A 17,113-nucleotide genomic window follows, 5' to 3' on the forward strand; every position below is an offset into this window, starting at 1 on the left:
TCCTGTGGTAGAAAACTATCTAGGAACAGCAAGCGGCCCGCCCACCTCCTCTTCCTTTAGAACTCAGTTGCTAGAGGAAACTAAGCCAGGTGGTGCCTTTTAAAAAGAAATGTTTTAAGTCTTGTATTTCTCAGTCAAGTGCAGTAGCCTTTAAATTCTAAGGAGCTGAATGGAGTGACTATGAAATCAGAGTCTCTTTTGCAACTAGCTCTATGTATGCAAATACTCATCACTTTTTTGGCCACTGCTGGTAGTGGGAAGGATTGCAGTATAATTTTAAATTGACATGTGGGCTGGATGGTTACATCAGTTCAGCCACTTCCTGCCCAGGGGACTTTGGGAGATCCAGAAGGAGGAGGGGATTTTTCTGACGTGGTACTGTCAATTTTGCCCTTTACAGGCAACTGATACTGTTTAGGAAGCCAGCTTTTCAATAATTGTATTTTTTTTTAAAGGCTCTCTTTAGGGAAAGACTGACTACTTAGTAAGCTCAAGTAATAGTGAGGCAAAAGTCTGATCCTGTTTGTTGACCAATTTGGTTAGGTATGTTTATGTGTGAATAATTAGCAGATCCTTACGTGGGGCCACGTCTATCATATTCACCCTGGGGCCTGCTCTTGCCACTTCTCCACTTTCTCTGTAACCTTACATTTTGTACTTTGGGCTGGCATCTCTTCATGTTTCAAATTATGAGTTGGCCTTTATCTCCTGGACAGTAATGTTTAGATCTCATACACTACTCCAGCCCCCTATGTCACAAGGACATTTTAGGGGAAAAAATATATTATGAGTTTGGGGTCTTGGTGACCTCTGGTGAAAAACTAGTCAACTAACTAATGTTTTGCATCCCACAATTGTTAGGGTTTCTCTTTGTTTAATTTTGTTTTGTCTTCCAGGAAAATAAGAAGTCACAGGAAAATGTCTATTAATTGTACGTGGTTCCCCCTCCTGGGCCTACTATATATGTTTAATAACAGGGACACTATTCTCTTATTTTCTACTCCAATCATGTTATCTTGAATATATTCTAGAATAGAATAAAACTGATTATGAGAAATACTGAAACATTGATTTTCATTAGAAATAAAAAATGGATGACATAAAATGAAAAAGAATATGAAAAGGCATATATGTATAACTGAATCCTTATGCTGTACACCAGAAACTAACACAACATTGTAAATCAACTATACTTCAATGAAAAATAAAAAAATTTTTTTAAAGGAAAATGGAAGTGGAATTAGTATTCAGTTTTAATTATATCTTTTTGTATTGCTTAGATACACTGTAATACATAAAAGCACCCCTGCCCCTCCAAAAGGTAATAAAGCATTTAATAAGACTTACTAATTAATAAGGAAAGTAATTTCAGAAGATCTGTGCAGATAATTCCATGTTTAAATAGGGACCTATGTAATAGAATGCACCACTTCCCCCCTCCCCCAACAAATTTCAAAAGAAGGTTGTTGCCTCTCCTCCCAGAGTTCAGCCCTGGGAATAATTTAGTTTATCGCAAAAGGTGGTTACATTTCATCAGTGGAGCCGAGGGTGATAAAATTAAGATCTTATGGGAGCCTTTATTTTCTTTCTGATTGTTTCTTTGGCTGGGTGGTACCCAGTGGTTTCTTCTCTGCAGTTGGGTTTTTCAGGGGTCATTGGCCTCTTTCATGATCTCATAAAAAGGCTGTTACCATTTAAAGAGGCCACATCTTTCCAATCCATGTTGCTCATACCTTTTCCACATCCTTGACAGGCTCTTTTTCAGGAGATAAGGTTTGAATGGTAAACATTATCTTAATTACAAGTCTGAATTTCTAAAGCACTTCAATTTAAAAATATAAAAGAATATATGAGACAGAGATCAATTTATAAACTACTTTCAAAAGCAGATCCCAGGACACCCTCTGGCATATCCAGATTACTTGCCTTCATATATGAATTTTAATTTTCATGGCTGCTTGCAATACTTAGATTATATGTGCCTAATAGTATTTTTAGGAATGTAATCTTGATGTAAGAGAGAAAGCATGCTTATTGTTGAATTTCTAGAAAATGGAATGGATTGCTCTTTGTTATCAAAAAAACAAAAAACAAACAAAAAAAAACAAACCAGCCTAATGAAGATTGCTGAGTTTCTGGGGAATACTTTCTCTAAAAATGCTGGTACAAAAAGCAGTGGTCTTTGGAGAAAATATCCTGCAGTTTTTCACAGCCAAAGAGTTAGAGCAAGCTTTTTTTTTTTGTAAAGAAAGGGGGAAAACAGTAAGCTTAAATGCCACGAACTCAAGTGAATTATTCTCTGGCCTAGTTGGATTTAGCATAGATTTATCACAATGTTATTTTTCTTGTGGTTAATGTTATCACTAATGTCTAAAAAGACTTTCTTAAAGGCTCAGCACATTGAATCTGAATGTTGTGCTCTGAGATCTTTTATTATAGTGTATGGCCTACAATGTGGTAGATGAGAACAGAAACAAAAGTACTAGATTTCGCTTTGCAGGATATGGCAGACTGAGGATTAAACTGATTCGATGATAATGATAACTGTCATTTAGCTACTTTCTCTTATTATTTTTTGTATTTTGGAATATAAACAGCCATTTTTTTTAGCTCCTATTTATTAAACACATATTATATGCCAGCCCTCTGCTAAGCCTTTACAAATATCTGATTTTATTCTCATGGTAAGCCAATGAGGTCACCACAGTTATGCTTCCTATTATAATATATATACAAGGAAACTGAGGAATAGAGAGACCAAGGAATTTGTCAGAACCACATGCCTAGTAATGTTTCTGAGCTAGAAATTGAACCCGGGTCTACCTACTTTCAAAGTCCTTCTTCTTACCTCATATATCAGGAGGATGAAACCATTGCCAATGGGCTCTCCCTGTAGGAGCCCATTGATAACTCTAAAGAAGTTCATTTCAGATGCAGAAACCTTGACTCCTGTTAAGTAGTTTGCTGAAGGACACAGCTGGTGATCACAGATTCAGATTCAGGGCTTTCAGATGTGACACCATTTTTAGCCACTAAACCAGCCAGTACATCCCAGATTACCTGGGTCAGATCAGTACAACAAGAACAAAAGCAAAATTTGAGAATGGTGGAGGGCTGTCAAATTGTTACTTTGCCAAGTAATAACATTAAAAAATAAGCCTATCTCTACTTTTCACTCAAAAAAAGACTTTTATTACTTTTTTTAGAAAGGAGAAATGAGACAAAACAGGAAGGCATAATTTCAGAATAAAGGAGAGTTGTTTAAAATGAATAAGTTCTGGGGAGGAGGGCATAGCTCAGTGGTAGGATGCATGCTTAGCATGCATGAGGTCCTGTGTTCAATCCTCAGCACCTCTATTTAAATAAACAAAAAAACCTAAATCCCCCCTCCCTGCAAAAAATAATTAAAAAATAATAAATTGAACTTTATGAAAAACTTTAAACAACCTCTTTTTTTTTTTCTTTCTTATTTTGCCATAGACTGGTGATCACTTGGTTGCAGACCAGTTTTTGGTAACCATTCTTCTACACCGAACTTGCTTATCAATTCAGCAACCTGTCAACTGTTAAAGAATCCTCACCTAGTCTGTTGTCACACTCTTGATTCTGTGATCTTTAGGGACTATTGTTGTATTTTGTATGGTGAAATTCATTCTTGCTCATAGCTTGGTCTTATTTGGGGTCAGGGTAGACAATCTGAGGAAATAAAAGGCAGTTGATGATGGCTCTTGGCCCTTTCATTTTCTCCTCTTTTCTTTCTTATCTTTCAAATAATAGTTGCTTGTCTAGCATGCTTTACTATTCTAATTATCTCTTTTTCTCTTTATTTCCAATTTCCTTGCCTAGGCATTCATCATGAGACTTTTGGGACCCTTGGTAGAAGGGATTTTAGAACCAGCTGTCTTTGGATTAAGTTGGTGAAAGAGAAAAGAGGGACATTCTGGGTGTGGCCAGTGCCCACCACAATGCCTTCCTTACACAGGAGGTACTCAACAGGTACTTGTTGGACCCGTGAGTCTTATTTGTAACCCAATCTGTCAATACTAACTCCCAAGAGTTTTTGCTTTTTTGTGTGTACATTTATAAAACTCAAAATTTGTAGATTGTTAATTGGAATGTGGTATTAATATTACTGGATCTCCAAGGAGTAGAGTTTCTTGGATAGTATAAGCCTCTCTTTCTCTGGCTTTACCAGCTTTACTGTCTAACAAATGATACATCTGCCTGTGTGGTACTGTGCTGAGGAAAGAGTTTAAGTATCCAAATTTGTGAAGATTAGGATTCGAGCTTTAAACTGCATGTAACTATAATAGTTACGGTTTCTAATGTAGAGAAATGTCCAAGTTTACCTTATTCAAAGTACTTTATCAACTTAATCAATCAGTTGTCACAGAAATGAAAAGGAACTCTATTTGTGGAATCCAGGGTTTAAAGCATACTTTAGTATTTTTTGTGTCTATTGTTTTTCTTTTAATAGTTCCTTTTTTTTTAATTTTTATTTTTTTAAATGGAGGTACTAGGGATTGAATCTGGGACCTCATGAGTGCCAAGTACACACTCTACCACTGAGCTAGACACCATTCTCCTCTATTGTATTTTTCTTTTGCAGTAAATATTTCCAATTCCCTAATTTTAATTAATGATCACTAGTAAATATTCTATTTCAATGGTAGAATGCATAGGAAAAAGACTCACTCCCAGTGTCTTCTTGTTATTTCAGACCAGAACCTCGTGCGACTGAGCACAATGATGGTGCATCCAGATTCTCTTCAGAAGTGAGACTTTCCAGAGGACCAATGACTCTGTTCCTCGTGCCCTTTCATTTTTTCCTACTCTGTAGCTATGTCTCGATCTCGCCATGCAAGGCCTTCCAAATTAGTCAGGAGGGAAGATCTGAACAAAAAGAAAAACAACCAACTGAAAAAGGGATCTAAGCCAGCCAACAAAAATGTGGCATCAATCAAGACTGTGAGCCCTGGAAAATTAAAACAATTAATTCAAGAAAGAGATGTTAAGAAAAAAACAGAACCCAAACTGCCTGTGCCAGTCAGGAGCCTTCTGACAAGAGCTGGAGCTGCACGAATGAATTTGGATAGGACTGAGGTTCTTTTTCAGAACCCTGAGTCCTTAACTTGCAATGGGTTTACAATGGCTCTCCGAAGCACCTCTCTTAGCAGGCGACTCTCCCAACCCCCAGTGGTCATAGCCAAACCTAAGAAAGTTCCACCTCCTAAGAATTTAGGAAAGCAACATGAGTGTGACTATAAGATACTTACTGACATGGGAGGAAAGCACTCAGAAAATGATTCAGTCCCAGTGCAAGACCCCTCAATCCCTCCTGATATAGAGAAAATAATTGGCATACAAAGTGTATCTTTAATTAAAAATGAGAGCCTAGAGACAACCCAATCTTGGTCCCAAAGTGTCGAGAATTCCAAAATAAATATCTCTGCTCATAGTGGCCCGGCAGCAGAGATCCTTTCTGGGTCATTGGAAGGGACACATGGTGGTGAAGGACTGTTCTCTAAAGAGACATTGAATGGTATCAGCAATTCTCCTAGAATGTTTGTTCAGGACACTCTCTGTGATCCTTTGCTCCAAAGAGCAGCCCTCAAGGTTACCTCTGAAGGAAACCCCAGCATTCAGCTAGAAGATTTGGGTTCACGAGTAGAATCTCTTAAGCTATCTGATTCTCACCTGGATCCCATCAAAAGTGAACATGATTGCTGCCCCACCTCCAGCTTTAATAAGGTTATACCTGAATTGGACCTTAGAAACTGTTTGTCTATTGGTGGGTCAATATATCCTACCTCATTAATAAAACTCCTCTTGGCAGGTTCAGAACAAGAAACCCTTGGTGCTAAACCAGATCATCAAGAGATACTCAAAGCTACCCCAGATCAACAGGAAGTTCCTGATGCCACCTCTATCCTGGGGCAGTCCTTGAATGCTGTCCCACATCAATGGGAAGTTCCTGGTGCTAACCCAGTTCATGGAGAACCTCTGGGTGAGACCCCAGACCCACCAGAGCCTCCTGGTGCTATTCCAGTCCAAGGAGAGGTCTTTGGTGCTACCCTAGATCAACATGTCCTTGGTATGGGTAATGGTACTGCCTCAGACCCACCTACCTTTCTTTCTGCTCCTCTAAACCCAACCACTACTTATAATGCTCTCCCAGAATGGCCAGAGCTCCAGAGCACTGTTTCATCTGGGCTTGAGGTCCAGGGTGCTATGCAGATTTTGCCTTTGGGCTCAGGTCACACTCCTCAACCATCATCAAACTCAGAGATAAGTTCGGTACCTCCAGTGATGGCTATGAGCAACACAGAAAATGAGAAGCAGGTTCATATAAGCTTTCTGCAAGCTAACACTCATGGGTTCATGTTAGCCCCTGAGAGAGGACTCCACCATGCTCCACAAGGCATTGCCCAACTCTCCCAGGTGAGTCCCAGCAAATTGGAAGGAGGGAGCTCCCAGATCAGCACCACTAGCATGGTTGAAATCAACACCACAGTGGTGTCTAGGCCAGTGTCATTTGCCAGTACCTCCTCTTCTCCTTCCTACACCACTTTGCTACCTACTTTGGAAAAGAAGAAACGAAAGCGCTGTGGGGTCTGTGAGCCCTGCCAGCAGAAGACCAATTGTGGTGAATGTACTTATTGCAAGAACAGAAAAAACAGCCACCAGATCTGTAAGAAAAGGAAATGTGAGGAACTGAAAAAGAAACCATCTGTCATTGTGCCTTTGGAGGTAAGTTTAAATGCCCAAGGGGCTGGGAGATGCCTCTGAGAGTTGGTAGACTTACTTGTGCCAGGACAGTTTGCTTCAGTATTACATACTTTAGCTTTAGTAAAATGTTGCTTTTAGTTACCTGTAGGAGTTTGTGGACCTACCTGAAATATGTCTTGTGCAGTGAGTGATGCAGTAGCTTATTTTTACAATTTGTCTCAGAAAGCTAGAACATAAAGTTTTTCTGTTTTAGAATTTGATGGAGAATAGGGAAATCATATGAAATGTGGTTTTGGAAAGATTTCCACTGTGCTTCATTTTGGCTAGTTTGTGTGTCTTTTTTGAAAGTTACAGATTTAAAAATTAGGAGTGGAACGACATTCATTGACTCCTTTGAAGTCTAAGAAACCAGAGGAATTAAACTTCTTTTTAAAGAATGAAACTGTCTGTAGCCTTAATCTTGAAACTTTGCCTTGGAGGTATAACAGTAATAAAGCTTTCATCTCAACTTTTGGCAGGTGATTTCTACCTGCTCTACATATCTCACAGGATTGTTGGGATCAGCAGCTGAAAATGGTTTGTAAACTCCAGAGTGATATATAAACACTTGTACTTACTATTATAGTTATGAAACTAAGGTAGTAAAAGTTTTGGTTGACTTAGAATTTGTTGAAAGGGTTTTATGGAGTTTGGTTAATATTCAAACTCACTTTTCAGACCTTTAATTAAAACATCTGTTAACTATGGTGTTTTATGATTTTTAGATTACTCATTTGAATTTCTATTTATTTGAGTCTACTATGAATGCAGGTATGATAGAACAGATTAATTTTAAAAGCATTATGAATGTAAATTCAGTCAATTTAAAAAACATTTCATTCTAGAGGGGAGAATATAGCTCAGTGGTAGAGTGCCTGCTTAACATGCTCAAGGTCCTGGGTTCAATACCTAGTATCTCCATTAAAATAAATAAGTAAATAAGCCTAACCACCCACCACCAAAGCAAACCAAAAATAAAAACAAACAAACAAACAAAAAACCCCAAAACATTTCATTCTAGGCTTAAATGATCTGTCCAAAAGTGCTGACTTGCTGTTTGGCTGACTCACTACAAACAAGAGATCAGACATTTAACCAATCATGTATTGATGGGCATTTAAGGTGTTACTTCAAATCTTTGTACAATGAGTAATCTTTACGCAAGTCATTTCACACATGCGAGAGTAGATCAAAATGTGGCCAGTAACTCAATGCTTATAAACATATCTAAAACACTTAGTAGCAATATTTTTATAATAGAGAGACCTCCCTTGTAAGCTCCTGATTTGTAACACTGCCCAGTGACATTGCCAAGGGTACTCTATCTCTAACAGGTATAAACAAATTGGTTCTCTTCTTTTCTAAACTTGTTCCTCTTGCATTACACATTTAGTTCAATGGCTTACCATCTACCTGGTCACCCAAAATGGAAAATTCAGTCATCTTTCATGCCTTCCTCTCACTCTAATAGAATCTCTTGTTCTACAAGATCTGAGCACTCCTATCTCACCGTTCTCTGGGTTCCCGCTGTAGTTGAGGCTTCTATCTCTTACTGGGATAATTTCAACGTGCTCTTTATTGTCAGCAAGTATTTACTGCACTTCTACCCTGGGTTGTGCTCGGGGGATGTAGTCGTGAGCGTACCAGTCAGCAGGGAAGTCAGGATGTTGAACAGCAAGCTCTCCTTCAGTGCGGTTAAGTTTTTCTTCCTGTAACCCTGTTCCTCCCACTTAAGTACATTTAGTACTCATTCTTCTGTATATGTGATATATCTCACTCAAAACCAAAGAAATTAGAGGAAAGCTTTCAGTGACTTCCAGTTACCGATGAAGCATAGATTCCTAAGTGTGGAATACGAGATCTTTGAGATCTTGGCATGACTGACCTCCTCTGTCTTGTTTGCTGTCTGTCACAGCTCCTCACAATATACTTGAAGTCTCAGCAGTATCCAGCTGCTTGTATTTCCCCACACTCACCAGGCATGATCCTGCCTTAGTGTCCATGCTCGCCATACATATCCTTCCTTGCCCCGTCCAACAAGACTCCACCCATTCACTCACCCTTTCCGGAGCCACAATCGTATCTATGAGTGTTCCCCAGTTCCATATGAGGGGACTTCATTTTTCTAGTGCTTGTCTAGCCTTGTTATAGCGATAGGTGATAAATAAACACTTGTCAGTTAAATGAAAAGAATATGTTTGTAACTCAAATTATCAGGTTTAGAAATTTAGATTTTGGCATGTGGTTTATTTCTGTAAAACTTACTCTGGCAAGCAAATGTGGCCACTGTTGTCATGATGTGTTGGTGTGGAAAAACCAGTGTTTATTAAGGACTGAATGAATGAATACCTTGGGTATTTGTCACAATTTCCTAAGCACCACATTATTTAAAAAAAAAACAACAACTTTTATTTTGACATAATTCATAATTGCAAGAGTAGTACCAAGAATTTGGTATGTCTTTCAGCCAAATGATAGCATTTTAACATATTACTTCATTACTTTCACTTTCTTTTTATCTCCTTCCCCATATATAAATATGTATTTTTCTGACCCAATTGAGTTTTTCATAGACATGATATTCTTTTAGCCCTGTACTATATTTCCTAAAAACAAGGATATTCTCTCATAGTATAATGAAAATTAGGAAATTAACATTGCACCGTTATTATCTAACCCACAACTTATTCATATTTTGTTTATAAGAAAATGTCCTTTTGTTATGAAAACTAATATACATATGTATATGTAAGACTGGGACATTGTGCTGTACACCAGAAATTGACACATTGTAACTGACTGTACTTCAATTTTTAAAAATTCAAAAAATAAAAAAAGAAAATGTCATTTTGGGTTCCTTTAATCTAGAACAGTTCCTCAAACTTTTAAAACAACTTAATTGAGGTATAATGGACATAAACTGCACATATTTAAAGTGAACAGTTTGAAGGAGGGAGGGTATAGTTCAGTGATAGAGTACCCATCTGACATGCATGAGGTCCTGGGTTCAATCCTCAGTACCATTAAAAAATAAATAAACCTAATTACCTCCCCCTACTAAAAGTAAAAAAATTTTTTTTAATTTAAGTGTACAATTTGATAAGTATGACATATGTATACACTGTGTGACCATTAACATACTCAAAATCCATCACTCAAAAGTTCTTTTGTGCCCCTTCAAAGTCCCTACCCCTGCCCCCACAACTGTACCATTTCTCCTCAGGCAAGCATTATCTTTCCATCGCTATACTTGTGTTTGCATTTCCTAGAGTTTGCTATAAATGGAATCATATAATATGTACTTTTTTGTGTTGTTTAGAGCAATTCCTCAATATTTGTCTTTTATGACATTGCTATTTTTGCAAAATGCAGATTACTTATTTTGTCCTTCAATTTGGGTTTGTCTAATGCTTCCTTATGACTAGATTTGGGTTATACATTTTTTTTTAAGGGAGAAAGCAGTTAGGTTTATTTTTATGTATTTATTTGTTTTTAATGAAGGGACTGGGAATTGAATCCAGGACCTTGTGCATGCTAAGCATAACCCTCACCCCAGTTGTACATTTTTGTATGAATACCTTCTTATCAGGAGAGACATAATGTCAGTTTGCCCCACTACTCATGATCTTAATTTTTTTTTACATTTTTTATTGATTTATAATCATTTTACAATGTGTCAAATTCCAGTGTTCAGCACAATTTTTCAGTCATTCATGGACATAAACACACTCATTGTCACATTTTTTTCTCTGTGAGTTATCATAACATTTTGTGTATATTTCCCTGTGCTATACAGTGTAGTCTTGTTTATCTATTCTACAATTTTGAAATCCCAGGCTATCCCTTCCCACCCTCCACCCCCCGGTAACCACAAGTCTGTATTCTCTGTCTGTGAGTCTATTTCTGCTTAATTTTGAACATTAGATTAAGGCATTGTCTTTCAGATTTCTCCATTGTAAAATCAGCATTTTTTTACTTTGTATTTAATAAATATCTTGTAGGGCAATTGAGACTTATAAACGTATACCTACTCCTCAAACTTTCACTCCTCAGTTTTAGCATTCATTGGTGATTTTTGCCTAATTGTTGCCAAGTGGTGATTCTGTTTCTATGATTTCTAAATCTATACGTTAGCTTTAAAGTCCAAGGAAGAGCTTTTTCTTCTTTATTTCAGTATGAACTTAAAGATTTTTTATTATATTTAGTAGGTTATACTCCTTTATTATCATTAATTATTTTGATGCTCAAATTGTCCCAAATTTGGCCAAGGAACACCTTCAACCATTCTTTGAGTAATTCTCTTTGTTTTCTGACACAAGTGTTGTATTTTCTGTCCTGCCCTAAACCAAATGTCAGCTATTTATCGCAGGAAACTTGCTTCTTTTTGGTGGCGAACAATACTTTAGAAACCAAGATCTTGGTGATGGGTGTTATTGTTGTTACTGAAATGTCAGTGGTGTGTTTAAAAGTTGGAACATGCATACGTTGAATTAGTTCTCCTCTCCCCCACCACCTCCCGCCACTTTCAGCCTCTGTCTCTGTCTCACACACACCACCCTCACCTTTCAATGTTGTTATGTCATTCATCACAATTTTAATTTATTTCTGTTTACATTCTATTTCAAGGTTCCCCTATACTTGATGATATTCATATTCCCTTGCTCTCTCTTGCTTTCCCCCTCCCCCAAAAGATCACCTTTATTCCTGACAAAGGTGATTCTGAAAAATATGTAATGTTGTCCTTATACTAAATGCTGACAATAGATGGACCTACTTATCCAACAGTGTGTGGAAAGGCAGAGAAGAACATAGGGAACCCTTCTCTGAGGGAAATTCATTCTGATAGAGCAAGGAACAATTGTACACTATCCTGTTTCTGGTTTCTTTTGCTTCATATTATGTTTATGAGATGCATCAATAATGTTGCTTATAGTTGCAGTCACTCATTCTCATTGCAGAGTAGTAGTCCATTGTATGTACATGTCACAATACCTGTAGCCATTCCATTGTTAGTGAGCAGTGGAATGTTACAGTTCAGTACTGTACAGAACAGTAAAATGAACATAGAAGTGCTACTATGGACATTTTCATAAATGTCTTTTGGTGAATATAATTGGATGAATATTCTATTGAGTATATTCCTAGGAGTGGAATTGCTTAGTCACAGAATATACGTATGTCTAGCTTCCATAGCTATTACCAAACAGCTGTGGTTGTTCCAATTAGGACTGTCATCAGTTGTATATGAGAGTTTCACTTGCTCCATATCCTTGCCAACACTCGATATTTTCTGACTTGTTTTAATCATTTTGTTGGGTGTGTAATGGCATCAATACATTATGTTTCCTTGATGACTAATGAAATTGAGCTACCTCTCATGCTTCTTAGCCACTTAGCTATAATCTTTGAAGTGCCTGTGAAGTCTTTTGTCCATTTTTAAATTGGCTTTTTGGCCTTTTCATTATTGGGTAATGAGTTCGTTGTATTTTGTTGATACAAATCCTCTGTTGAATAAATGATTGTAGGTAACTTTACCTATTCTACGGCTTAATCTTTTCAGTAACTTAATCATGCTTTTGTTTGTTTGTTTGTTTGTTTAATGCAGGTACTGGGGATTGAACCCAGACCTTGTGCACACTAAGCACACGCTCTCCCACTGAGCTATACCCTCCTCCAATCATGGTTTTTAACTAACAGATATTCTTAACTTTAGTGTGGTCTAGTTTACCAGCCATCTCCTTTATGATAGCTTTTCATGTCCTGTTTGTCTACTTTTTGCCAGTTCAAAGGTCATGAAGATGTTCTTTTGCTTTCTTCTTAAAAAGTTACTTTTTTAAACCTTTCACATTTAGATGTACAATAGATGTGGAATTGACTTTTGTCCATAGTGTAAGATGGGAGTAAAGATTCATTTTCTTTCATATGCTTATCTGCTTGAGCAGCACCATTACTCAACTGCTGTCCTTTCCCCACTACTGCAACATCAAGTTTGTCACAAATAAGGTGATTGATTAGTTCTGCATGTTTCTAGACTGTTTCATTGACCTTTTTGTTTATCTTTGTGTCTGAATTCTCATCATTTCTAGGCTTATAACTTGTCTTGCTAACTGGTAGTATAAATCCTTTAGCTTTGTTCTTCAGTATTTATTTTGGCTTTTTTTTTTTCTTTGTATTTTCATCAAAATTTTCGAATCAGCTTGTAAGTTTCCACAAAAAACTCTTCTGGGATTTTTATTGTGATTATGTTAAATGTATACATCAATTTGTAGAGTTTAACATTTTTACGATATTGAATCTTCTAGTTCATGACCAGAGTATATCTTTAAATCTTATTTAACTCCTTTCAATAATATCTTATACTTTTCAATATAGTTATTTAACTTGTTTTATTTTTAGATATTTGATATCACAATTTTTATATTTATTTTATGCTCTTAATGATTGAAGGCCATTTATTTTGATAAGTAAGAATATCAATAAGAAAATATATTTCATGTGTTTCTTCCTAACATTGGAATTATTTTATTTATTGAGTGTTGGAATGAGAAAGAGAAAATACATCTACAGTTTTTAAATATTACTGTTTCTGTTAGTGTTTATATGAAACGAATGTACATTTTTAAAAAACAGAACTGTTAGAATTTTTTTCTACTAAAGTATACTTAGCCTCCAAAGGCATATGTCATTTCTCAAAATGTTAACTACTGATGTCTGAGAGAAGTAAAAGCAATTTTTGATTTACTTTTTTAATGATAGATTACATTTTTGTTTCCCAATTGTTTCTTTTAATTATACAACAAGGTGTTCAGATAGTCTTCTCAGTGATATCTTTTGGCCAGGAGAAAAAAATGTTATTTTTCTGCCAAGTTTAGTTCAGCTTACTGTTCTCCATATGCAGAGATACAGATAATTGAAACCACTAACTTTATAACTCTTAGTCATCTAGGAATTTGCTCTTGGCTAGGTACACCTGCGTATTTATAATTTAGCATATTGAGACATGTGTACTCTATTTATTGAATGGTGATAGAGGTAAAAAGAAGGTGGGGTGGGGAGGCTTTTTAGAGACTCAAAGAGTAGATGCTTTGACCATGCTATGCTTTCACAGATAATTTTTAGTGTGTTTAAAAACAACAGCAAAACACCAAAGAAACAGAAAAACCATACAGTTGTTTGTAGATGTACTGAGGGCAGAGTCTTGAATTCTATATCTATAGCTCGATGATTTTGGTATAGTATTTCACATTTAATTAGCATGAACTGAATGACTTAAGAAGTTGGTGAGTTGGTTGCCAAAGTGAAATAGTCTCTCTTATGTTTACTTCAGTTAATATTGATTTCCCCTCAAATATGAAAGAGTTATTATATTAATTGCAGTATACTAGAGAACGGTGTAAAATGTGCTGTTTATTACCATGCTATATTCTTAGCTAATAGAAATTCCACCTGGAGAAATAGTAACACCTATCTAGGTTGTGCTTGAAAAGCTAGAAGTTAAGTAGTATTATATGATAGAAATCGAACCACGGACTGTCCACTATCTTAGGATAGTGTGATAACAGTCTAGTTCCAGAGATGTCACCTGGATTGGTTGATTTCTTATTTAATTTCATTTTATCCATTTTAATGGGAGTTGGGGAGGGGGACAGGCCTCTCCTGGCCCCTGCTTTTCTCTGTGTTTTCAAACAGCCAGATCTCATTTTGGCATATGTTGTATATAGCATATGGAACATATTTTTGCTACCAGCTCTTGCAATTGAGGGCAGATGTTATATGTCCTTAAATATGCCTTTAAGAAATCTCTTTGGATCACTACTGATACTTCAGTAGCATACCTCACCACAGAGCTGACCATAGGAAAAAATGCCTTTGGCTTCAAGCACCCTTGCATGTTTAAACCCCAAGTATGTCAACAAAACCATGCTGATCTCGATTGATTCTGACCAGTGGGTGTTAATTTTTAGAATCTTGTCACTATGGTTCAAATCTTACCTTGCCATTTTGTGTAGACCATCTTATCCAGAAAGAAAAATGTGTGAAACTGACTTCATCTAGTTTCAGTATAATCCAAGTGATACTATCATTTACTAGTGAGCACTGTAGTACTCATTTATTTTGCTACAGAGCTTAACTTTCCATCTCTTTTCGTTGGTCAGCTTCTTGATTTTTTTGTTCCAGGATAGCATTTCAAGAGTTGATGGTTTCAAAACCGCAAAAGTCATTCTCCTTATAAAGTAGCCAGTCATTGTGGTACTATGATGAATGTGATACAAGTGTACCCAGGAAGGAGAGAAGGTGGGATCCTTTTGTATTATTATCATAGTAAAATAAGTTACAACTAACAAAAGAATCAATCTAAGCAATTCAAGTCATTATCTTGATATTGAGACTCAGTACACAAGTCATGATTATCCAGAAATTCTTGGCTAATTATCATCAGCTCTTCATGCCTGGTAGAAAGAAATAAGAGAAATCGTGCTCTTTTCTGATTTGTGTCCCATTAGTACTGAGTCCCAGTTTTAAAAAAGAAAGGCATGGTGTTCTTCTGCAGAGAGAGCAGTAATTAGAAGTGCGATGTTTACTTCTAAAGCCCAAGCCCAGGCCATATGGGGTGCTAGAGCATAATAGGTACTCAACAGCTGTTTGCTGAACAAGTGATTCAGTGAATGAATGAAATCTCATTTAAAAAAAAGTAAGATTCAGTCTTTCTCACATATGAATGTCTCTTTTAAAAGTGTACTGTAAACCTTTATATCCCATATGTACCTAATATATCATCTTAGCAGGTAGTATCCCAAAACTTTTCGGGGTTTATTTTATATATGTCATTCTCAAGTACCAAAGATGTTAAGATCATGGGATATCTATGACAGAAATTCAAGTAGAGGATTTGAGAAAAAAAGTTTTTAGCAAGGTACACAGTGCTTTAAACCATGTTAAAAACCAGCTGCCTGTGTTGTTTAAAATTGCTGCCATATGCATTTGTGATTGTAAGTTATACCAAGATCCAAAGTTTGGACAACTCAATATTCTAGAGGGAAAAGGAACAGGAAAGCACAAAATCATGTATTTTTCTAATTGTAAATGGAATTTAGAAAAACAATTCTGGAAGGATACATACCTACCAAACCAAACTGTTGGAAGTGTTAACCGCTGAGGATTGGATTTTTTGGATGGACAAGGGGTGTATTAGAAAATATGTGAATTTAACTTTTTGCTTAATTTTTTCTACATGGTTTGACTTTCTACATGTTGAGCTTGTATTTCTTCAAAAGTAATAAAATATTAAATCAAAGTAATAATTTGCATTTAAAAAATTTAGAAGCAGGAGCAAGATAGAGTATAATTCTGGTACCTAGAGGCAACCACCATGAGTATATAGGTATATTTGCTTCCAGTATTTTTTCTGCATTTAAAAAACAACATCATTGAAGTTGAATGGGGTAGAATTTTCTTCTTCTCCTTTTTTTCACTCAGTACATCATTAGCATTTTTCCTTGTAATTAAAAAACTAAAGATTTAAAAATTATGTGTATAATGTGCCTTTAGGTAAATCAATATAACTTACTAAATTATTTTTCATTGCTGGATGCTTCAGTTTCTTACAGTTTCTCATATGGTAGTGAACTTTTTCTATATAAATCTTGGTTCCCATTTCAGATTATTTTCTTGACACTGGAATCTACTAGTCCTTTATTTCAAGCTAAAAGTATTAGCGTAACCAAAATTTAGTATTTTGCTAATGATTCATTGCCTAATGACTTCTAAATCTTTACCACTTTTGGAAACCTGAAGTTTGTAGTACAGGTATTTTTTTGAAAGTCAGATCCATTTCCTTCTCTTAAAAGGAGAAATTAAAGTTTCTATGACATTCTTTTTGGTAAACACATCTTCATGCCCTCTCAAAGATGGGGATTGAGCCAGCATTTCAGTGTATCTCCTAACTAATGACTGGATACTAGCCAGATCAGATTAGGTACTTGGTGTATTTTTAGCTACTATGGAAAGAACAGAAATTACTATTATTATATTAGTACTTTAGTCTGCTAAACTTTCCACATGCTTTTTGATTGCTAGACAAGAATTCCTAAGACTAATTTGATCCTAGTTTAAATTATCCCAATACTCATGTTTTATATGATATTTTAGAAATCATAAGGTTAGAGCTTCTATATCAGGTTTTTAATCCAGATGGGATTTTGTGCTCTGTGATCCCATTTCCCCCCAAATTTTATGTAACATTGTTTTATGTGCATTTTTTCTGGAAAGATTGTCCTTAACTTTTATTAGGTTTCACAGAAATGTAAACCACATCTCCTACTCCCCAAAATAAAAACAAATAAGA

At 36.1% G+C, this 17,113-nt stretch overlaps 1 protein-coding gene across 4 annotated transcripts in view; it reads left to right on the top strand.

Moving 5' to 3' along the window:
• Nucleotides 1-17,113, top strand: part of TET1 (tet methylcytosine dioxygenase 1) — a 116,548-nt gene that overhangs the window by 2,956 nt on the left and 96,479 nt on the right. For 3 of the 4 annotated variants that reach the window (XM_032491525.1, XM_032491524.1, XM_032491522.1), the window contains exon 2: nt 4,721-6,750. In XM_032491525.1, coding sequence (XP_032347416.1) covers nt 4,843-6,750 — 1,908 coding nt within the window. In that variant the 5' untranslated portion in view covers nt 4,721-4,842. Of the gene's footprint in view, nt 1-3,846; nt 3,997-4,720; nt 6,751-17,113 lie in introns of all 4 variants that reach the window. The other variant, XM_032491523.1, reaches the window with a different exon arrangement.

The sequence above is a fragment of the Camelus ferus genome, chromosome 11 (genome assembly GCF_009834535.1).
Source record: "Camelus ferus isolate YT-003-E chromosome 11, BCGSAC_Cfer_1.0, whole genome shotgun sequence".
Classification (NCBI taxonomy): domain Eukaryota; kingdom Metazoa; phylum Chordata; class Mammalia; order Artiodactyla; family Camelidae; genus Camelus; species Camelus ferus.